Source organism: Gavia stellata, chromosome 4 (genome assembly GCF_030936135.1).
Source record: "Gavia stellata isolate bGavSte3 chromosome 4, bGavSte3.hap2, whole genome shotgun sequence".
Classification (NCBI taxonomy): domain Eukaryota; kingdom Metazoa; phylum Chordata; class Aves; order Gaviiformes; family Gaviidae; genus Gavia; species Gavia stellata.
Genome location: NC_082597.1, coordinates 82,514,827 through 82,539,987, shown reverse-complemented (window position 1 = coordinate 82,539,987; position 25,161 = coordinate 82,514,827). Strand labels below are relative to the sequence as shown.

Here is a 25,161-nt window from a genome sequence, read left to right as displayed (position 1 = left end):
CTGAGTTGGTATTTTCCAATCCATCCTCATTATAGAGATTATAGAAAAATGCAGGTTTCTCGTCAATGATTCCTTTTTTTTTTTTTTCTTTTGCTGCCTCACACATTGCCTTTTTGATGGCTTTTCCTGCTTCAGGGGAAATTCTTCCAAACCCCTAAGATTAATCGTTACAGTAGTCGGTAGCTACAGACATTGGATTGGTTCATTTTCTTCTTAAAATTCAAAAGGGAGTTTTGCCATTGATTTTTAACAGAAGTTGGATGATGAAACCCTTTATTACTGTTTCTCTTTGAGAAAAAATGGTTTCAATTAGTAGCCACATGAACCTTGGACTCTTAAAGGGGTTAGACTGGAGAAGGGAAGACCGAATGAAATAAGAATCTGAAAGCCATTGCTGCTGTCAGTTTCTTCTCAAGAAAACAGTAGTGGTATAAATTTCACACGTTCATATGCATCATTTTGCTGGTTTTGGAGCCAATTTCATAAAGTTTGTTTCATTAGCAATATTTATTGCTACTCTAAACACCAATTTCTTGCTGACTCCTATCACTGCAGGCTAGTTACACATGTTGCAAACTTGCTACCGGCTGGATGAGGAAATTGCTATACATGCTACCTACTTTGGGAATGGATATGATCTGGTATATTGGGCTGGGTCAAAAGTCACTGCACAGTTTTAGAAACAGAAAGTGCTAATAACAAATTTGACACATGTTAACAATGACAATTTATGTTTCAGGATTCCTTTAGCAAAATTTTCTGATCACTCAGGAACATTAAGAGTGTCTCTGCTTAAGAGTGTCTGCTAAGAAATACAAACATATATCAGTTAATAGTATCAAAACAAACAGTCATCAGAAATTTCACTGGTGCAAATCAAAACTGCTTGCAGACATGCTATTGACTGACAAGGCTTGTTCAAGAAAGAAGTTCAGCACAGTCTGCTGACTGAAATCAGATTCAGAGTTCAGCTCACTGAAGCAATGACCCACAAAAGCTTTCACCAAAGGAAAACAAGAGTTTATCTGCCATGGTGAAGTGTTGGCCTCTTCCTCCCACACCACTGGTATCTGTAAAATGCCACTGAAGTCAAGGGAAGTCTGCCTGACTTGTAGACTTTGGGTTTTACCCTCTTACGCTTTCTTTTTTTTTTAGATCTATGTACGGCTTTTACCTTCAAACTAAATGCCTTGGTCTTGATGCTTGCTCTATGTTACATCCAAGTCATGAATTAAATGCTTGCTCTATGTTACATCGAAGTCATGTACTTGACTTTGCTGGACCTGCTCCTAGTTTGATGTGTCACTTTCATAACTAATAACGGTTGAAATTACAACTTTGTGCAAGAGTCAGAATCCATGAAACCATCATTCCTACCACTGGCTGCCCTGAATTTGCTCCAGTGTCTTGCTTCCATGCTGCAGCTGCTGACTCTCCGTCAATCATTCAGAACTATTGTAGCACAACTCTTCAAGAAAGCTTGCATTACAGTTTATGAATAGGAGATTTTATCTATGAAAAGCAAATAAATTTTTGCCTAATATTGCCCAACTCTGTCCTAGCTACCTGTTTCATGATCTTTTTAAAGCCTTGGTTTGAGAAGATCCTTCAATCTTTACTTAGGGCCAGGAAATATCCTATTGTCACAAGCTGTTAGCCCAAAGCCTCGATATATCATCTTTCCTGTCTAAAAAGGTAAAATGACAAGTAGCCTTACTTCTCTGGGTATGTCTTCCTGGGGCAGAGAGAGGTCTCAGCAAATTCATGGCTTTATGAATGAGGAGGAGGGATGCGAAGTCAACAGGCCGGCAGAAAGTGTCATTCCCCCTCCCATGACATCTAGTCCAAATGATGAGAAAGCTTCCTAGAACCTGTCAGCTACAAGGCTGCATGTTTCCTGATATAATAAATCAGAGTAAAAGGAAGTCCCAGCATCTTTAAAATGACCATTCCAAAATGGAAGTGGGATAGTTATCACCAAAAACTCCTTTACCTGTGGCGTATCGTACTGCAAAACGCATCCTGACATTGCTCCAAAGACTATCCCTCAGACAAGTGGTGCCTCACCAGGGCTAACCTGATTCATAAGGGAACACAAAGGATATATGAGTTGCTGCATGGGGAGCGGGCCAGGCTCCAGGTTTCCTTCAGAAAGGGCACATGTCAACCCTTTTGATAGAAATTAGTAGAAGAAACTCTATATGGGTACAGAAGGCAAGGACTGCCTGTGATTGGGGTACAGCCTAGCGAACGGCAGACCTGGAGTCGACAGCCTCAGCTTGGTCAGAGGCTTTCTGTGTAGTCTTAAAGATGTCACCCATCCTTAAAAGTAGGAGGATCCTGGCAGGACAAACCTGTAGTGAATAGTCACACATGGATACACAATCTGTCCATGCCTGTCTCTGCATGAAACCCCATCATCTTATGGATGGGGGGAGCCAAAGGCTACAGTAAGCCCAGTCTACAGTTTTTTATTCAACTGCTTCATTCCTGGTTGAGCAGATAGCCACTGATACCGGTGGGAGCTTGCCTGAGTAAATCGGTGTGAAAATTAAGAACTAAGTTCTGAAACAGCAGTCAGGTTTCTCTCTTCTTAACATCATATGTCTTCTTACATCCCAGTCATTTTCTGCCTTTTTAAGCAATTCAGGAAAAAAAAAATGCTTCCTCTGCACCCGCTGCATTGTTTCCCTTCCCTCCCCCTCTCAAATCGAATTTAGAAAAACAGGTATAATAAGCTGTGTAACTGCCTCTTGCCTCTCCATTCCAGCTTGATGCCCTTCACAGCAATCCCAGCTGACAGGTTCAGCGCTGAGCTGCACAAAGCGCTTCCTCTCGGCGTGGGTGGTCCGAGTCACTCTGCAGTGAATCTGACAGCTGAGTGCAGTGGTATGGACCCGGGGCAACAAGCGGGCTGGGGAGGTGCAGCTTGGGTTTCATTTGCTGCGCATTTGTCTTGAATCGCACGGGCAGGGCATAGCTCGCTGTGGCACACCACGAGGCTCAGTGAGTTACTCTCTTCGCTTGAGAAGCTAATTCTCCTGTTGTAAACAAATGTTTAGATTAGTAATTCACTCATTCGTTTGCAGGGCATCTATCTAATTATCCCTGAATGACTGCAGGATGAGGCGCTCAACATTGTTTATCATCTCGGCACAAGGGACTAATCTAAAATACAGGCTGAGTGCCCAGTGATTTATAACATCAGTAGCTGAGACCCTGATACTGCAAGTTATTCCAACAAGGCAGACCTTTGCATCTAAGTGGTGTCCTCATCAACGAATCAAGGGTGATCGCCTACACAAACATCTTGAATCAGGGTGACGGCATCATCACAGATGCTATGGGAGATAACAGAGTGGAAAGAGCTTTTTCCCACACCTAGATGCTCTGCATTAGGTCCAACTACAATTAGGAGAAAGCACCAGTATATAATGTTTGGAAAGTGGGAGATTCTAGTTCGTAATGCACTCAAGGCTCCATCCTGCTTCTGTATCAGTCAGCCACACTTCTTGGTTATCCCAGAGCATACTCAGCAGTCTCTGGACCATTATAACTGGGAAGAAGTCTGGCTCCTCCTTACCCCGCCAGTGGCTTTCGCTGTAATTAGCCATTCATGCTGCAACCGATCACGTGCTCTAGCTCCTAGAATGAATGAGATCAACTACCACAGATGTGCAAGGACAAGAAATTAAATATTTATAAACAGTTGTATTTATACTGTTTGTTTATTACCAATAACTAAAGGCCCTTGTCCCTAGAGAGAACTAGCTAACAAGCAAAGTTTGGATGTTAAAGTGCAGACATTTCTGAGTTATGCCTGAGCATAAAAACATATGAAAATGTTTACAAGGGGAAATGTCTATATTTTTTCACGGTTGTTTAACTCAAAAATTGCAAAGAAGTTTGCTTAAAGTTTCCAGGAGGAAAAATCATCTTGGGCTGAAGTAATGCATGGAAAAAATCAATCCTAAATGAGAATTTTTCAACAAAGTAGCATCATGTGCAGGAGGGGATAAGGTAGCAGAGGCTGCAACACACAGTCAGATCCTAAGGTGAGTTGAAACAATTGAGAAGGAGATGATGGCGTGTGAGGGCTTCTTTTTGTCAACTTAATGACACCACAGAGGGCAAGGGTCAGATCCACAAACATATCCGTAAAAGAGATCCCCAAATCTGCCATTATATAAAGTACCTCATATACACTGACATATTTATATATTTACATAAATCAACCACTATATAAAAACCCATATATGCCTTTATAAATATATTATATATTTTATCTATAAATATAGCTATTTATATATATATAGGCAAATCATATACAGTATTCACTTTTTTTGTCATAAAATGTGTTCTCTTTCAGATGTTTTGAGAATAGTGGCTTGTTAAAACAGGAGTTGTCACATACAATATTTAACAGATGTCTGGTTTTAGATAACATGCCCATTGACAAGCTGTGGTTCTCTCCTGAATACTTTTATGCCCTAAAGCTTGGGTTTGCCTAGATTATTTCTCTTCTTCCTCCTCCCCCACCCATACCATTCCCCCTTTTCTCCTCCCCTGCCTCTCCAGGGTCTACTCATGAGGCAGCTACAGGGCTGAGGGGTACCCTGCAATTTTGGTTTGCATCTGATGTGAAGAGCCTGGCCTCTTTCTTACTCCCTAGCATCCCTGTGTGCCACTTCCTCTCAGGTTCATTTCCCTGAGGACAGCTGAGGTTGGATTGTGTCCCAGGGCTCCAAAGACTGAGCTATTTGGCGATTATTTGCATCTCTGTCCTCCCGGGTTCTGTTGAGTCATAGAGATACTCCTTGGAGTTTATAACAAATACACTTTAGAATGAGAAAGAAGGCATGTATATATTTCACTTTGGAATTCTCTATTAGATGCTTAATATTTGTCCTCAGCTAATTCATCTGTAGTGTACTCCTTTATCCCAGTGTTTGTCCTGCTCCTGCTGGAGCAGTGGATGAGTGTAAGCGGATGCACGGAGAGGAATGTGATCAAACCATCTCAGTGAAAGCTGAGAGGAGGTAACAGAGGACTCCATACAAAGCAGAATTATACCAAAAGTGCCTATTTGTTGGATTTACTCTCTGTATCCATTTATACAGGCCAGATACTGTACTCAGAATTTCAAACATCATTTTATAAGTATCAGCACAACTTTGGACGACGGAGTTACATTTTCTCTTGAGCAAAATGCGATCAAGATGCCAAAGGGACCAGACTTCCAAATTATAACTACTGAGGACAGTGGCACAGTGCCAAACATGTTAAAATGAAAATGAATTATTAATTATACTTTATTTGAACAAACTCAGTGCTTTAAAGTTTCTTTCTTGACTCTTGACTTCCAGATAGCAGAAAACACTCTAATGCTACGTCTCAAATGACTTACAGTGGACACACTGACCTCAGATCCTAAATCAGAGTGTCATTTAATGATATGCAAATCATGGATTAAGTCACTAAGATGTCAGCAATCCACACTTGCAGATAATAAAAAGCGCATACAGTTCCACTCTGATAGACATTGCATCTTGAGATAGGTATTTCAGTGAAGCAGCAGATCCAGCTTCTGGATCACACCTAGTGGAAATGAGGAACTGCTGTCTCCCTGACAGTGTGGTTACCAAATATATAACTGGTGGCATCTTGCCACTTCAAGAAAGATTTGCTCCCAGTTCCATCTGGGTTTCCACCAACATACTTATCGCCTCTAATGTGGAAAAGCAAACTGTGGAGCAACCTTGAAAAAGTACTCATCTCTATCATAGTTTAGCAGTAATTTAAGTAATTGTGAAAAACAGCAAGCGCTATGTACACGTAGATGATATACACGTGGCGGGCACCAGCTTTACAAAATTAGAATACCATTGACTTTAATAGAGTTGCTCCTGCTTTACACGGGTTTGAAAGATGACCAAATGTCTGGCAGTGCATGCCACTAGTGTCATCAGTCACTCCAGCAGGGTGATGCATGCAGAGGAAGCATGCATATGCTTTTAAAAAAACTAGAGAATGTGCTGTTTAAAGAACTGGTATGGAAGGTGGGAGACTGGGAAATAATTCCCAAGCGTGCCCTAGATTTCCTTAGAAAGTGTGGCCAACCCAATACCTGTGCGCTGTAGCAGTTATTCCCATTTCATGAGTAAAATGGGAATAAAGATTCTCCATTCCACTGTCTCTTTCAGCTGAACGAGAAGCTTTTATAGGCTGAAAGTTCTTTCCTGCTGTATATGTGTGTGGATTTTAATTTAAGCATAGCTGGGAATGCTGTGTATGTGATTCAATATCATGTAACATTCAGTCATGAACTAATACAGCACTACTGTGACCACACCTGGAGTGCTCTTTCCAGTTCTGTGCTCCCCAGTACAAGAAAGACTCGGACATACTGCAGTGAATCCAGTGAAGAACCACTAAGATGATTAAGCGATTGGAGGACTTGACATACAAGGAGAAGCTGAGAGAGCTGGGATTGTTGTACCACAGGAAGAGAAGGCTCAGTGGGATCTTGCCAATGTGTTCAAATACCTCTTGGGTGGATTAAAGAAGACAGAGCTAGACTCTTCTCAAGAGTGCCCAGTGAAAGGACAAGAGGCAATGGGCACAAACTGAAATATAGGAAATGCAATTTAAACATAAAAAAACCTTTTTTACTGTAAAGATGATCAAATACTGGAACAGGTTGCACAGAGAGGTTGTAGACCCAACTGGACAACTGGAAAAAGTCCCTGAGCAACCTAACCTGCTCTAGCTGACCCTGCTTTGAGCAGAGATGGTCTTCAGAGGTCCCTTCCAGCCTTAGCTGTTCTGTGATTCTGTGGCTGTATGGTTTCTATGCACTGTTCTCAGCTGGCAACACTGGACTTTCACAGTGTAAGTATTAACTGATAGTAGGACTCACCGTTGTTGCTAGGCTGGTAACGTGGTAGTCTCATAGCCCTGCTGTCTTGCATGCACTTTCTGCAAAGCTACAAGTGTTTTGGGTTTTTTCCCCCTTTACCATGCCAAGTTATGACATATAGTCATATGATACACAGTGATTGGTCCTATGTAAAACTATGGTTGTTGCAGAAAGGGAAAGGGAATTCAGAACACGTACTCATTTCCATGTATTCTGGAGTCAGCCCAGTGAAAGGTTCCAAGATGTAGTCAAGATCCCATTGCTGAGGGTCCTTTGCTTGGTTGGTGGCCATTTCCTTTGGCTCAGTTCTTTCATCCTTCAGCTTCCTGAAGAGCTTCTTTAGCTTCCTGAGGAACAAAAGTTCGGATTGAAACAACTCTTTTTTCCCTACAAGTTATGGCCCAAGTCTCTGCGCAGCAACACAAAATGTGGCTCATGTTACTTTGGTGCCCCATAGGCTTAGTTTACACCATCCTCTGAAGTTCTGATGCTGCTTATTGCCAGGTGACAGGCTACTGGGGGCAGCAGTTCCTGTGTTCCTATGTCAAGAGGAAAGTTAAAACATCATCACACTGTTAAAATGGAGTTGAACCCAGTCCTTTGTAATTATTCCTTTCTAGATACATGTTGAATGAACAGCTTCCTGAAGCTCAAGCATCTCGGACCTAAATAATATTAGTAATAAGTAATACTCTCAAAAACAACACACTGGGCACCTCTCCCTCAAGAAAGAAAGAAACAAACAAAATACCAGAAGGTTATGTGATGTCTTCATACCAGATATCTAGCACAGGTGCACTTTTCTCTCACCACGAAACTTGGGAACTTCCAATACAGTATACTTTTAAGGTCAAAATGACCGGACATATTGCCAACCAAAGAGGATGCAAGAACGTACTGATTCCTAAACCTGGTGGATTTACGAACATTTTAGCAGAAAAACTGCCAAAGCAAAAGGAAATGAGCACCTCTGCTAATGAATCTGCAGCACCAAAAGAAGAAGTGTCTCTAAGATACTGATAGGTCCAAGGCCATTTAAGACTCTAAAAATGAATATTATTGACTTAAAGCCAGCCCTGTGACCACCAGAAAACACCTGCAGCTCTTCAGGTTCCAGTGCTCTCTTGTCACAAGCATATATACCTGAGTTTATCTAAACAGACAAAAAAAGATGCTGCTTGTGGAACCTGAAAGAGGAAGCACTCTTTTCTTTAACGAAATGTTGCTACAACTAATAAAAATAATAAAATATGTACCTATGAAATGTTAATTATAAGCAATGTCTTAATTTTACTAATGGCCTTTCATCCTGGAAAAATTCAATTCCCTTTCTTCTACCTAATGTGCAAACAGGGTTCAAACTAATGGAGAGAGAATCAGATGCATGAGAGAGTCTCAGCAAGGGCAGTAGAATTTGGTCTCAGAGAGGTGTATCATTCCTACCACGCACAAACAGAAATCCTACCTTAGTCACTTCGGATTCAGTAACAAATTATTGCTAAAAAAGTGTCACTTGGGATATATGCAGTAACAGCCTCTTCAGTACTCCGCAGCCCATACTGGAACTCACTGAGGAAGAACTGGAACTCAGTGGAACTTCTCTACAGGTTTATTCCTAAGCCACTGGAAACTATAGAATTCTGTAACTACTAACATCAAAATTGAAACATTTATTGAATGCTCATGTGAAAAATATATATTTCATGAGAAATTTTTTCCCCTGTGTTTACCGATATTGTATAAGGCAAAGTATGCGGATCTATGTAGACCCTGAAAAACTTACTTCACCAGGAGGTAGATGCTTTATGTACTTGCACAACCACATAATCTTCCTCCAGAGACTTCTCATAAGAGTTTCAGAGGTTCTGAATTTTCCTTCATATATGCCACAGTGTGTATAAAGGTGGAACACTGAGCTAGCACACAGCCACTGTTATGGTGAGACTTGGAAATTGCCAATTTCAGTCAGGAAATATTTCTGCTACCTGAAAAATATACGTCTTGCAAGACCAGCTATGCTGGTGAGTTTTCACTGCCTCTGAAGCAGAAAAGCAAAACTGTTTTCTACCATTTCTTAAGTAAACACAGATCAGTTATGTCTCCCAGCTCCCGTAGATCAGAAGTGGTTGTATCAGAGGTTTGCATTTTGACCACATTTTACAATAACTACGTCCATTTTGGCCAGACTATAAATTACTCACATGGGTGAGCAATTATTTGTGCAAGGATTTCTTTGGACCTCCGTAGGAGATGGGGATACAAATTTCATGACACTGACAAATACATGAATTTCATAAGTAGTATAATCCCAGAGTAAAATGAATCCATCTCTAAAAGAAGAGTAAAGTATTCCCAATGCCCCTCCCAGATGACATTTTAAATGCATATGCATCAAGAACTTCATGCTATTTTACACATTGAGAAATTCCCATGGAAAAAATGCAATTGAATATTTCTTTAAAATCAAGGAAGCAAAATACAGTTAAATTAGCACAAAACATCAAGATTTATACTTATTGTAGGTCTTCATTTTGCAGATGAAATTTATCTTTCACAAATATGCACGACATTATTTTATAGTTCTTCACGTATGGGCCATATGAGTGAGAATCCAGACTAATTCCAGCGCTGTTTTGCCAGTAGCGTAAGCAGGGTTCTCCCACAAACTTTCCCCCCACAGCTTGCGATTAATCCTTTGAACTAGAGGTGCGTGGCCTGGAGACAGGAGTGTGTAGGGACATGGTAGGGGTTTTCATTTGTACCTCCAGTTAAGTAGAACAGCTTTCTCAGACTCTAAATTAAGTAGCAGGGCAAGGCTAGCTGGCAAACGCACTAAAGGCTTTGCTGGGGAGGTTTATCGCTTCGTTCCCGAATATACACTGAGCCACATAGGAACACAGTGTCACCGCATAGCACAAGGCTATCACCAGTACAGAGGAAAAGGGATGGGCAGACATTCTTAAAACAGAACTAGATTGCATCAGGCCCTGTCAGTCCCAGGATCACAAAGCTGCAAAAATCAATAGATCAAATCCATCTTTTGTTCCAGGTGCAAAGACGTAGCTCATAAGTCTGATGGTAACATCCTCTCTACGTTGGTAATACCCAGATGTATTGAGGCTAACCAAATGCTTTCAGTACCCAGAACATTCAGTTTACACAGTTTTAAGGAAAGGGTGGGGAGATTTAAAATACTTCACAAGAAAGAATCAGATGGATCCCTACAAAGACATTTACCTCCTACATCATGCAAACTCAGCCATTTCAAGACACTAAAATTTCCTTTCCCCCCCCTCTGCTTTTATGGCAACCAAGGGAACTTGTCTGTGACAGAGGTGATGTAGTATTCAGAGGGTAGGAGTCTGGGGGCAGGATTTAAAACAATCAAAGAATTCCCAGGATGCTCTTCCAGCATATCCCAATTAATTTCCTAATGTGAGGGACTCTCAGAGGACAGTGAACAATAAGTTCAAGACAGTGCTGATTTCTGTTCCAATAAAATCATATGAGCTATAAATGTCCCTCATATTTCCGTGGGCAGATGAGATTGAAGAGCATCTCGCTGTCACTCTGCAGCAGCTGAGATAAAACTTGGGTGTGTTTAGATGTGAAGTCCGTACATGTGTGATCTAATCCTCCGGTTATAGCACCACTGAGTCGAGTTAGAGAGTTTAATGCATACACATAACTCCCCTGAGAACCCAGTAACTAAAACAATAGTTGTTGTTTTTAATGTTTATTTGGGAATACACTAAATCCAGGGCTCAGTTACTCAGAATAATTTTTAGTTTTTCATCTGGCTATCTGTAAGCCAGGCATGAGGAGTGGCACCTTTATCCATTTTGAGTTAAGCTTTGAAGAGTGTCCTTATTTTTATTTTTATGTAATTTTTTTAAGGATCAACTAACTGAAAGCAAGCCAAACTAATTCTTTCAAATTTTCCACAAAACATATACCTTTGTGTCATATCCAAGCATGTGAATTTTCAGACCAAACAGAAATGTGTCAGAAAGTTAAAGGAACAGAGAACAGGGATTTGCACAGTGTTATTCTCCAGCTATACAGCAGTAGGGCAACGACAACGAGTTTTGCAGAACTCTATAGCTGCACATATGATTGTGTTATTAAAACTGAGTAAGCTTTTTAAATGCACTTGTGTGAAACCTGTTTTTTCATTGCTCAGTTCAAGATTTTTAGACAAAATATTGACAGACAATGATAATCAAGAGCTATTTTAGCTTCTGATTTCTGCATGCCAGGCAGCCCCACCAATGAGAAAGAGGTAGGTTTGCCCATTCAGAGTGAGTCTCTGAGCAGCTTTGTGTTGAAGAGGCGCATGCAGCTAAGTTTCATGACCCTACTAGTAGCCATATGAATCTGGACAAACAGAGAAAACTGTAGAACTGTAGACTAACCATTATTTCTGGTCCTTTTGCTAGTGAATATCAAAAAGCAAGATACATTCTTAAGGAGACTGAATAGCATGGAAGAGGAATGAATGTAGGATCAGGGAGAAAGAAAATGAAGAACAGGTTTTTGTCAGAAGGCTATGTCTAGAGCAGTTAAAAGCGATGCTGCGGTTTCTTACAAGGGATTGGCAATAAATTGTTGAGTTAGATAAGAGGTGGGAACATGGTTTAATTATGCTGTTTGCAATTCCTCATATAACCAATAAGCACCCCATTATGCAAGGTGATCAGCATCTGAAGAGAGCATAAAATCACTACAGGAAAATGCCCCACCCCTACAGAACCCACAAGATTTTGAGAAAAAAGATGAGGAAAAGAAGAGAGAAATCAAAATCAAGTGATCCTGGCTGGGCTGCAGGCACACGGTGCGCTTACACGAAGCCTCCTTTTAAAAAACCAGACAGATGATTCAACAGTTGCTTTATTTATACGGTAAAAAGGAGTAGCAGGATTTGGGGCATCTAAGAAAAGACATGAAGATGCTTTGGGAAAAATAAGGAATTTGTGCAGTGAGACAGAATGGACCGTGTAGAGGCTGGAGAGGCAGGGAAGCTGGGAGGCAAGTTGAAAGAGGACAGATGCAGGAAAATGATTTTGCTGGCACAAGCCTTTGCGTCTTCGGTGGCTGCACAGTCCTCACAATGTACCTCCACCAGAGCTTGCCAGAAAGATTGGAACTGAGGATCAGTTTAACAATTTCTCAAGACTCTCAGTTCACAAAAGCCCTTGGGTATTGCAAAGGCAGATCACCTGTGACAAGTCACCAAGAACTGGATTTGAAGTACTGCAAGGCAACACTTGCTGGAACAGAGATGCAAATGGAGACTTTGCATGAAAAGACAGAAAACCCCTAGAATCCAGCTGCCAGGGATGAATGTTTATTTACATCAGGTGGTTTTTAAGATTATCTTTCCAGTTGATGCTTTTTCCTTTGTAGCATGATAGAAAAGGATAGAGGGAGAAAGCTGGACAGAAAAGACTATTACGTTGAGTAGCTGGAGCACTTGTGCCTAGAGAAAAGAAAGTGCAGTGACTCAGACTCTTGTGCCCTTGCCTGTAATTTTGTTTGCTGCTTTGGGGAAGGAGCACTGAAGGTCCAGGCTTTTCTTCAGTCATATTCCTACAGACTGTTCACATAAGGAGAGGTCTTCTCATATTCACGGGTAGGGGGTACAAGAATGAGGCAGAGGGAGAAAGAAAGGACTTTAATCTTTCCTCTTGTTCCACAAATCTATGGTATAGTCATGCTTCCTTGGCACACTCAGACCTCCTGGATTCTACAGGACTTTCAGTTGTGTTTGGAATTTATTGATTTCTCAAACAGAAGAAAACAATAACACAAAACAGGAAAGAAAAAAAATGTTTAAAATACCCCATTAATCAAGAATAATTTATTAAAGGTGAAAAGCAGCATAAGAGATAATAGCTATGAAAGGGTGTCTTTAAACTGATTTTATCAACTCTTGGTATTCTCATCCGGCATAGTTAAGTACATTTTGAAGTAAGTGATGAAAACTGATGTTGACTAAAAAGGCCAAAATCATGGCCTTACTAACGTCAATGGGAATTTTGCCATTGACTTCAATAGGGCCAGGATTTCACCCTAAGGGTTTATCACCAAGGTCAAAGACAGACAGTTATAAAATAACCACATGGATTTTTTTCAGTAAGTTCAGGAAAACAGACCTGAAGAAAAGGAGTCTTAAAGGAACTCTAGGTTAAGGCTCTCAAGCCCTGCAGCCTTTTAGGGTCAATTCCTGTGGCAACAGTAAAAGAATTATGGTATGTAGCACATCTGAGTGAACTGTGGCATATTTACATCTGTTAAACTTGTGAATTCCAGCCCCACAGAACACACATAGCAATTGAAGAAGGATTAGTTTTCCATAATTCAACTGTTGTTGCATTTACCTAGTTGGTTTGATATTCTTGGGTGCAGAAATTGAAAAAGAAATCACAGAAAGGTTTAGAAGACCAGCAAGGCACATCTGTCGTAGCTGTGCAGCAGTTTTTTCAGAAACATTGAAGGAAAAAGCAAGTATGTGTCCCGATGACCCCAAAATGCATAACTCTTCAGCCAGCACTGACCATGGCTAAGCCAGAATGAAGACACTGAATGATGGTTCCCAATTGTGGCAACATTTGGGACTTTAGAGTCATAATGGATGGCTCTTGCTTATAAACTCGGTCTATCATCTATTTAGTAGTAGTTTTTGAGGGAAAGAGACAGCAAATGACTTTGTGATCTTCAGCAAAGCAAGTAAAATGCCTTGGGTATTATGGTGAATAAAATCAAAAGGGTTTCTGAAAATAATCCTGAAATCCTGAGATTTCAATAAGGAAGAAAACTCTTTTGATGTGGGTCATCTTATAGCTTAGCAGAGAGATACTTCCATGTTACAGACATATAGAGGACAGTTCCAGATTCTGAAGAACAAATCATCATTTATGATAGTCCCTTCTGCCTGTCCATATGGGTAAGGCTGATTGTAGCACTTGTACTCTGCCCTCAGTGAAAATACAGGGAGCCGATGGAAGAATCTGTGTTATTCACTCTGATTCTCATTCCCTCCAAAGAGGCACAAGGCAAGGGGAAAAAAAAAATGCAGCAGCTGAAACTGGAGATAGAAAAGATTGATCTATCTTTCTGCCACAGGACGACTGTTCGTCACAGTGGGTAGCCTGTGCAAAAGTAGACACCGGAAAATAGAACAAGGGCCTGATGAAGGCAGAGATATCCTGGGAAGGAAAATAAAAAACTTATTGGTAGAAAAAGGATGATCTAGCAGAGGAGATGAGCTGACTGTAAGAGATTACCAAGGAAAACAGGTAGCAGAACAGAGAGAATAGGATACAGTAGGAAGCCAGACAAGAAGTCTGGAGGGCAGAGAGCGAGGTTATGTTTATCTATACATCTGTCACATTTCCTAACAACAGCAAGTATAGACATAGTCGATTACGTGTGAGACACAGACATGCCAGAACTACTACTTGTGCAACACACGCATGTTTGGAGTGCCTTTTGGTCTGGTTTTATATGTGTCCAGCAGATCTATGCACAGCCCTTTGAAAACCTAATTGATCAGTACTCGAAGTGTCTCTATGTGCCGGTGTATGTGGGGCAGATGAGGTAGAGTACCTTTAAGTATCTAGCCCAAACCAGTAGAGTGGTCCATGCAGAAATAGAAGGCTAACCCTGATTTAATTAACTTAAGTATTGGGTAAAGCACTGTGCTTCTCGTGGTGCAAACAGGTCTGGTGAGAAGGGCCAAGTCCTACAGATACACACGTGATTTTCTTGAGAACACAGACAAGCAAAAGAAAACCAGATGTGCTTATTTCAGGATGACAAGATAGCATTGTGACTGAAATGAGGTATTTCTCTGGGAAGGAGAGGATGAAAGTATGTTTGTTTTTAAACAGTTATTCAGTTTTAAAAATTGAGGCCACCATAGGTTGTTGGCAGAAGGGTGGGGGAGCAGAAATAAGGGAGAATAATGGGATGAAATTGTCACATTCTTGCACCAAGAGTTGTAGTGAGGGAACTGAGAAATAATTTGACAGGAATTTTCTGTTTGGACTGGGTCAACCTCTGCTTTCATGAATTAAAAAAAAAAAAACACCCCAACCCAAACAAGAATTTCTAACATCATAAAATCCCCATTAAAAAAAGTCCAGTAGCAGTAAGTTTTTCGAAGATGGGAAAAAAAATCACACCAGGTTTACACTGGGAAAGCTTTAAGCCTTCAACATGTTAGATATTTTGGAAATGATTTACCACCCTTTTCTCAAAATAAACTCTAAACTCAACGAGATGTAGACAGAAAACAGGCCTCCTTAATGAACTTTGACACAAGAATAATGAAACCATCCATAACCCACATTTGATTTGTTTGGGAATCTTTGTTTCCTCTCTATTTAAATTACTTCCAAAAAAAAGTTCTTGCTAGGAAAAGGGAGGAAAAGGGTTCATTTTAAAAATATTTCATAATCTTTTAAACATCACTCATCTTAGTCTCTAGTTAGCATCTTCAAGGCCTTCCTTAGGGATGTGATCCAAAACCTAGTGACACCAAAGTTGGAAGATTCTGACTAACTTCAGTGGAGTTGAGGCTTGTATCTAAGCCAGACTCTTCATCTAACATTTCAAAGATCACTGCCACCAACAAGGATGATTCAGTTAACAGAAACAAGAGCAAACCACCCAAGAGCCAGTGGTAGAACATTCTCAGGGGATTCTCAGTGCCTGAAGGTCCCCTTGACACCGGAGACAGACCAAGAGAGATTTCTTGCTGTATTTGGAGCAGAGGACACTGTGCACTAAGCATCCCGTGGCGGGCAGCAACTGAGCAGCGTGTCAGCATCTCTCCCATACTCCAGGTCCTGCATCATACTGACATACAGGCACCTTAGAAATGTGTGGACTTTGTCTGTAAACCCATAAAACGGTCATAGATCAAGTAATACATTTTAACATCCTTTATGAGCTATTGCTTTTCTCCACACCATCTCTCCTCCACTTTGTACTAATTTGTATTCAATACTGCTACCCTGAAAGCTTCTCTAAAACTTCCCAAGAGATCTATCATACCTTGCCTGTTTTCCCAGGTTTCTAAAATTAATTTAGATCAATTATTTAATATATTCAATCACTTTCTTTAAGCCATTTACTGCAGATATAGCCAATTATTCAACATAAAATACAGCCAGATCATTTCATCACAACCAAAAATGTGATTTATCATCACATTCAATTAGAACCCACTGAAGGCAGTAGCAAACGTCCTATTCAGTTGAATAAGGATCAAGCCGTTAATTTACTGTGTCATAGGAATAACGCATGGTAATGGAGAAGGCTGGGATACATACGGGATTCCGATTTCAAACAGATTGTTTTGAATCAGTTGTTTTCCAAGCATAATGATGCTCAGCTGAATACAGAGTTCCATCAAACAGCCTCCTGGAGCACACTGTAATTAAACAAAACCATCGAGTGTGAAGGGAGTAAGAGAATTAATTTAAAAGTACTCGCTTGGGAGAGCTACCAATGTCTATATGTGCCCATCGCCCCTACCACCAATTTGCACAGGAGCACAGAGCTCATCCATCATTGCAATTCTATGCTTAACAAGGTATTTCATCTCCACTCATAAAACTGCATTATGGAAAACATGCAGAGCTCTGAAATAACTTACTGTGCCCCGGGGCTATCGTATTTCCTTTTCAAATATTTACTATATAATCAATGTAATAAACATAATGCAGTATCACCAATACTCTTCCAACCTGATGTGTCCCAAGGGGGAAGAAAGTCTTCAATCTTGCAAAGACTTATGCGCAAGCTTTATTGTAAAACCTTGAGTATATCTATCAATTTTCAAGTGAATACCTGCAGCAGTTAAAAGGAATTTAAAAAAAAAAAAAAAATGTTTACAGGTTTAGCACAAAATGGCTATGGCTTTTTAGGCTATTAAACTTGCCAGGCTTCTAGTGATCTACAGAATGAGAAGCCAGATTCAAGTTCCAGCTCTGCCATAGGTTTCCCAAGGGCCTCAGTCAAATCATGGAATGTTTGTGCCTTAGTGCCCAGCTGTAAAGCACAGGAATGGTGAAGCTTCACCTAAGAAAGACTGTGAAGTACTCAAAACTGCAGAAAGAACGAACATACAGGTGCCTCAGATGGAAAACTTGGGGTTTGTCTATTTATGTTGAGGCTTTAACATCTTGTTTTAACATGTTTTCTATTTTTCCCTTATTTTCTAGACGCCACTGAAACACACTGTACATGTATTACTTTTTGTTAAGGATTTTTTTGTTTGAATTTCATATTTACTTACCTCTTCCATTCGATAACCATCAAACACATATACATAATGACCAGGACGGCCAACAAATCTGAAAGCAATAACAATATATGAAGTAATATAAAAATAGGAAAAAGTTAACTTTAACAACATAACTGTTCATTTATATCAGCTAAAATATTTCAGAACGAGCTACTTCAACATGAATTTTAAAAGCCTCGACACCTATTCAACTTCAATTATTTAGAATTATCTCAAAGCAGTAGGCCTCTACAAATGTTTTCCTACCACATCTTGATGAAATAATTTTAATAAAATATTTTTTTGTGCTAAAAAATAGTAATAATCTCCCCCTCTTGATCAGAGATCACAAACAAAACCGGGAACACATATCCTAACTCACATTCTCTTGCAAGCCAGTAATGCCCTGAATGGAATTATTTACACATCTATACACAGTCAAGGCTCTTCTGACTACACGGCGTGAAACAGTGAGATTTGACTTTATTATAACAATACAACACACAAAAATGGTTAAAAAAGAAAGAAATTGGTGATATTTTTCATTAATGTCTTACAGTATTTACAACTAACTGCTGGTAAAATGTATCATTAATTCTTAAATCAATGATGCTGAATAGGATTAGTGAAGAGTAAAAATTAACAAACTTTACAGCCCCCAAAAGGAACAGAAAAAATGGTATGAAACAGAATCCAGAGGCTGTTTTAAACATTTTTGCCAAAGTTTGAGCAAACAATCATTTTAAGCTTCCCATTCAAAAGCATGTGTTATACTGTGGATAACTGGGTCCCAAAAGACAATGATCCTGAACCCATAGGAAGTCACACTTATTTAGCAGGACAGCTGAATTAGCTTTTTTGGTCAATCAGTTCATTTGCCAAAACGTGCAACTTCCAGTTGACTAGAACTATTTCTTAATTTAACTTGATAGGGGCGAATAGTCCAAAACATTGAGAAAGTAATAGAGAAAGTAGTTCCACAATTTTAAATGAAACAGTAAAATCTTTCTTGGCTAAATGATGCTTCAAGAAAAATTTACTAAAATGTGGAAAGTGAAGACCTGTAAGCACTACTGTTCACTCATAAATGCAACACCCTTTTTTAACTAAAAGGAATTATTTTCTGAGGTGTGGATTATTCTTATTTTAGAAAGAAAACTAAAATGGTTGCATTTCAGAACAACGCTCTACTTAGAAGAGAGACAGGACAGTACTCAACATCATGCCCTGCCATTCAAAAGCAAGCTTTAGATAACTCTGTTTATGGTATTTTTTCATAGCTGGTGAAGGTGGCCAGTCCCAGACTTAGTCAGGTAGCCCTTTGTGCCCATTTTAAACACAGATCCACAAATACAGACATATCTATATACATAAATATCTGTATACGTAAATATCTATATATGTAGATATCTATACGTGAAGGACATTTATCCTACCTTCCTTTAAAAAAGGCAACATAAAAAATCGGTGCGTAAGAATTCACAAACTTCAGTAGGAATGCCTTCAAAATCAGTCTCTCCTCAAAGGTTTTCTCTGTTTTTGGTACCTCTGGGGGAAAAAAAAATGAAAGCAAACCAGGGAAATCAATTAGTAAATACGTAAACATCCCTGATATCCCCAAATACAAAACCAAACTGCAAACTTTGAGCTCATACTGGTTTTTCTTTTGTACTTTTAATTTGTACAAATGCACACTAGCTGTCTCTGACTCCTGATTTCCAGAGAGTCTTTCCAAATTTCCAGATGGAAATGGAAGGTTGTTTGATAGAAACATTAATAATGTCAACATAATGAACCTGATTTTCTGATAGGCCTCTGACAGCTTACCCCAAGTCGGTCTTGGCTGTCTATCCAATACTCTGGTGGCAAAAAACCCAACGGATCCTGATACCCAGCCTGGACCTGACAATACCTCACTTTTCCAGTCTCTCTCATTCCCTTGCTGAGAGACCTGGGCAGACCACATCACCTTCAGGCCACATCTGCGAAATCTTAACACAGACCTCCTCTGTCATTTACTCTGATGCCTATTATATTATTCAATATATAATATCATTAAGTATATTTTATTAACATAACGTATGTATCGATAATAATAATAGATAGGCATAGTTGTTATATATTTACATGGTTCTCCTACTAGCTATCCGGAGTTTGAAGAAAAAAATAGTTGCATCTTGATATTCAATTGCATAAAGGTAAAGCAATATAAGCAGCTTTAATGTATATAAGCATATGTATATTAACATACATAAGTATATCAGTTACAAAACTGCAATAACAAAGCATTAGTAGTCTCAATTCATGAATGATGAAAGCAAAGTACAAAGACTTTCATCCAGAAAAAAAAATCTTAAAAACCTTCTTAACTTCGTGTGCACAAGATTTTTGTTCTATAATGAGATTGTTAATGTGCTTAATGCTGAACACAAGACTAAGTACCTTTCTGAATAAGGCATTAAGTGAATTGTTAATTGCCATGCAAAATAAATGCACATTTTTCTGAGGCTTCTCCATTCACTATGTATATTCTACATTTCTAGACTACTTTAGATAACTTGTAAAAATGTGTCTTAAACATTTTCAGTATTCATTACTCTGTTCCCAGATTTATTCCCAATTTCCATGGAAATTTTCTAGCAACAGAACACACAGGTGTAAGACAGAGGCTTTTCAAATTGGCAGTAGGATCCTCCTTTAAAGATTCTGCATGGGTTAAACTCTTGTATTGCCATGCTTATCCTGAGCTGTTAACTAATGTGAGAGCAGATAATTTTATTGTGGTATGTTCTTGACTGAATTTCTGTAGCGTAATGCACGTGTGAAATAATAAGGTAGATCCAGAGCTCTGGCTTTAAGGACTTCATTCCAAATACTGCTGTACTTGTACAATTTTGTTTTGGGGCACAGTTTGGGTGTTTTGGTTGCTTTGGGGTTTTTTCTTAAAAAAGAAGCATGGTTTTTATTTGAGCACTAAAGGAATAGCAAAACTCTAACGACTCCCCACTGCCCAGATTTATTTGTGATACTTTCAACCATATTTTCATAAAAGGTCAACACGAGCCCTAAGCCATCATTCACCTATATGTCTAGAAAAGCTTAATTAAACCTTCAAAGGATTTGAACAGTTTGTAGATGACCCTATGCTGGATATATTCTCAGGACAGCAGCTCAGGGCATCAGGAATATTGAATAATAGTGATGCAGCTTTTAATTTGAGGGAGAAAAATCCTTGCCTTTGCCTTATGGAGAACTCCCACAAAGATGAGCTCAGCCTCTGGATGAAAATTTGCACACCATATATGGTTCCAGACACTCACTCAGCACTTCACTCCCTTCCCACACTCAGATATACTATACCATACCAATAGAGGCATGCATAGAATTTGTCCTCTAGCTAGTGGAGTCTGCTACACAAGAAATGCATCCAGCCAGAATAGATGCATTAGTGAAAGAGAAAACTTTCCCCCAAAAAATTATACACCCATAATATATGGTTGGTTGTGCGGCATGTCACACCAAAATTGGGAAGCTGAAACTTTTCAGGTAGAGAATGAGCTGAGATATCTGTGGCATGGGCCTTAGCTCACTGAAGGAGTTGCTGCCTTTGTAAGGCACAAACACAAGTAGTTTTGATCTTGTCCCCATTCGACTGATTCTTCCTTGACTTGAGGAAGTTACAAGTGAGCAAATGAGCTGTAAGTCAAGTCTGACACCACCTGATTACTGAAGATGACCTATTCAACCTGAGCATACCAGGATATAATCTGCACTGATCTGTGATAAGGGGGCATCAGTGCCCCGCTTTGCCAAGTCCACAAGAGATGTGTGGACACTCACATTCTGTACAAGTGCTCGGTATTGATTACAACAAAACTACTACTTTTTCCCCCCAAGAACTGATTCAGCAGGTATTGAGGCAGATCCATTACTTCGATCATATGATGAATGCAATTGCTATCAGTGGTACTATTCTTGTGCTTACAGAAGTAATTTTTCACTTGAACAAAGATTAAAGTGTACTTGGGGTTGGAATATAAACCTCTGCTGTCAAGAGCTATTCCTCCAGCCCAACAAGTCTGTTCCTCAGCTTGTCCATTAACTGCAGTGTGAAAAGAGAATTGAGTATGTTTTGCTCTGCTCAGCAAAATGAAAGTTCACAAAGTAAGGAGCGTTTATCAGCATGAATGAATTGTAAATTTTTTTAACATTTTGATTACATTTGGCATCTGAGCCTAGCACTGGGGAAAGCTGCGTGAATGAACTTTCTAACTCCTGTGATTTGTAGCACTAGAGATTACTCAGACTGGATCCTTCTTAAACAAAACATCTGATGGTTAATTAGGAATGCTGCCTAAATAAAGATAGCAGGATTAGAATTAAATGCAAAGCGTCAGGGGACAATAATCAGCAAGTAAGGAATTCTTGTTTCTTTCACAATTCAGTGGTGCACGTTTCAAAGGGAGAGATTTTCTTTCTGTGCTTCCCCCAGAGAGGCAATAGCAGTGGCTTGCACTTCCCAAATTTTGCCTAGAAACTGCTGGAGAGGAGAAGCCTCACCTTCATCTCTTCCTACTCTTTCCACACAGCAGTTTCATGCCTTGACCGTTGTGCCTTTTCTTACCTAGGTAAGTGCAGGGGACAGAATTGATCAGGTCACACAGAGTTAGCAGCTTGTCAATTATATGAAAGCTGAAAATCTGGGTACAATTTTGGCCTGGACAGTAAGCCTGAGCTTCCTCATGCCACTAGAACAGAGTTCGTTTGTGTAACTCTGATACAGTCTGCCCAAAGCCTGATGCAAAACAGAAATAAACAAACAAATTAACCCCACGTGGTGGCATTTTGTGAAAATTAATTGCTTTGTCTTCATGTCTTTCAAATACTTTACAAATTTAATCTAAACTATCAGGCTATCCTTACTGGTAAAACCACAGGACCTTATTTCAAAAAGTCAGCATTGGACCTCTATTATGACAGCTACAAAACTTTAGTTTATGGTGTTCTTCAAAAACTAGGACTAAAAGAGCTGATTTCACTTGTGACTTTCAAACTGTCTTGAGAAAGTGAGAATAAGAAACACAAGTCTTAAGACTTCCTAAGGTTTTAATCTGAAATCTGCTAGTTACAGCCAGCTTCACATCACTGTAAGTTTTACAGGGAGAAAATATGCAATTTCAAATGACTGAATAAGGCTCCAATTGTCAAAAAGTTTCTAATTTGGATGCCTAAATTTAGATGCCCAAAATTCATAGGTAGAGCAGTTGCTACAGTTAAAGGCATCTGTGGTTGCTGATTGATTTTCAGTGTTTTGGATAATTGACTTTATGTTCCTAGACTTCGAAGCATCTAGAATTAGAGGTGATGTATAAAAATGCATGAAACAATACTTAATGACAGCTATAAGAATCTCATGTTAGGGCCCTATCAGTAAACATCTTTGGCCTAATGTATATAACAAAACAAAACTCTAGCCTAAACCCCTATAGTAATCAAAGGAATGGCACACCTTTAAATGAATCACAGAATCACAGAATCATTAAGGTTGGAAAAGACCTGTAAGATCATCAAGTCCAACCATCAACCCAACACCACCATGCCCATTAAACCATGTCCCACAACGCCTCGTCCACACGTTCCTTGAACACCTCCAGGGATGGTGACTCCACCACTTCCCTGGGCAGCTTATTCCAGTGTGTTACCACTCTCTTGGTAAAGAAATTTTTCCTAATATCCAGCCTGAACCTCCCCTGGCGCAACTTGAGGCCATTTCCTCTTGTCCTGAAGACTTAAATACATTGCGAGGCTTTTAACAATATGATGACATTAAAAAAAATAAATCCAACCCCTAAAAAGGTCCAGCCCGGACATGGACCTATAATGGCAAAAAAGTCCTTTGAGTGGTAAGGACCTGGTAAAAATCACATCAGCAAAATAACATGGTAAGCGTTTGCCAGTGTAGCTTTCCCAGAGCAACGTCTTTGAAACAACCCAATGACTTTCAGCAAACCAAGCTCCTAGAGGTAAAGATATATATCAAAATACATACCAGGTCAAAAATTCTCAACCAGCTCTAGATAAGTGGATCTCGGCACAGAGCCAGTGCAATGCAGAAATACCAGCTGAGATCCTTTAAATAGCACAGCTGCATTAACATGGCATCATGGCCAAGCTAATTAGTCCTATTAGTGGCACACTGCATGTTGCGGCTTAGACCCCTAGTTCACAGAGGCATGTCTGAGCATCTTACCCCATAGGTCTGAATATTTCCACTGGCATTCTTCAGTGGGAAATATTCCTATTAGCACCTCCGTGCATACTCTCGTGTCAATACATGTCATGTACTAATGAGGAATGTGGTGAGATAGTTTTACCAATTTCTGTCAGCCATTTGGCAACAGCTCCATAAATTTCATCAAGTATAAGTATCACAACGAGGTTAATGATGACAGCAGTTGCGGTCACAGTCACTCGAACATTTGACCTGGTTGTCTCATTTGTGCTGAATGACAAAGCTGCTGCTGTTGTGATTCGGTATACAATCACTCCAAACACTGCTGAAAACGTCAGCATAATCTGCAAAGAAATGTACAGATAGATTAGTTCAAGTTTGATACTAGCATTTAAACAGAAGCTTTGACTGATATGTTGGGGTGTTCCATGAATTGGCATTGCGTGGTTATTTCTTAGAGCAACGATAATACGGGGGGAATCAAACTAAAATGTGCAAATTCAAAACTCTCTACCAGGGACATAACGAAGAAAATGGATGCAGAACTCTGAACTGGCACAATCCCTGAAGATGTGCATGTTCTTTCTGATTAAAGCTCCACACATTGTTCGTGCAGTACTCGTGAAACTCAGGTAGTTTGGGTTCAAATGCAGGTATTAAGCAAGGTCTTTTGTCTGGCGATAAGTTGAGATGGCTTGGGCTGAAGGGCCTACATGTACGTGCAGTCAAGTAAATGGGCTTTACTGGCTGAAACAGCTTCACCTCTGCACAGCAGAAGCGGCACCTTACTCTCCAGTTGTGTTTGCTCAACTCTTGCCACAAATTAAAAAAAAATGAAATAAATAAATATTTCTCTTGTTATTATTCTTTTAAGACTGACCTAAACAGGGTTACTAGGGCTTCGCTTTACATTTCTGTCCCAGAAATCAGTTGGTATCCTGACATCCTTCATGGGCTGGATTTGATCCATGAGATGAGGAAAGTCAGTCCTGCTACTTAAGGTCAAGTTCCCACAAGAAGAATTTGAATTTCACAGGGCTGTGGTATTCTGGTTTCGAAAAAAAGCCACCCCACAATGAAAAAAAATCAATAAAATAATAATAAAAAAAGAGCAAATTTTCATAGTCATGGCAGGAAAGGGGGAGAGGGTACATTTTTCTCTTTCATTTTTGCCTATGGCAAGAATTCCAATGTACATTTATTATTTTAGGTAAAGCATCTTGAGATCCTCAGATGAAAGAGACTACCTAAATGTGAAAGATTAGGCTATTGCAATTATTTCAATGGGCCTAGGGGCCCAGATTCACAATGCAGGTTTAAGGAAATTTAACAGTTCATTTTAATGACCCAGAAATAGTTTATTGAATTTCTGTATACAGAGGAAGATTGTCTTATGAAAAAGTACTATTGCAAAAGAACCAGAACAAGAATCAGAGCTATATTAAAGGTTAAAGATGGGCATATTTAGTTTTAATGGAGAACTAGTAAACATACTAAAAAATAATGATTTGGAGAAACTCCTGGAGATATCAGATGAAATTCACACATACATTTTGTGAGAAAATAGTAACAAAATGTTAGATCTAGTAAAACAACTAATTTTGACTTTTTAAAGAAATATTTCATTAATTTTAAATGAAATGTAGGTGAATGATGAGTTTTTGCTTCAAGCTAATGTTTTTCATTCAAGTACTGGTCTAAAGAAAGAAGTCTAAA

General features: G+C 39.5%; 1 protein-coding gene across 1 annotated transcript in view; it reads right to left on the bottom strand.

The window, feature by feature from the left end:
* The window catches only part of ANO2 (anoctamin 2), a 195,485-nt gene that overhangs the window by 15,382 nt on the left and 154,942 nt on the right, over positions 1-25,161 (bottom strand). Inside the window, exons 16-20 of the mRNA XM_059816887.1 lie at positions 23,588-23,789; positions 18,650-18,761; positions 17,226-17,283; positions 16,258-16,358; positions 7,118-7,266 (exon numbers count right to left, since the gene is read on the bottom strand). Of these exons, the coding sequence (XP_059672870.1) occupies positions 7,118-7,266; positions 16,258-16,358; positions 17,226-17,283; positions 18,650-18,761; positions 23,588-23,789 (622 nt within the window). The remainder of the gene's footprint in view (positions 1-7,117; positions 7,267-16,257; positions 16,359-17,225; positions 17,284-18,649; positions 18,762-23,587; positions 23,790-25,161) is intronic.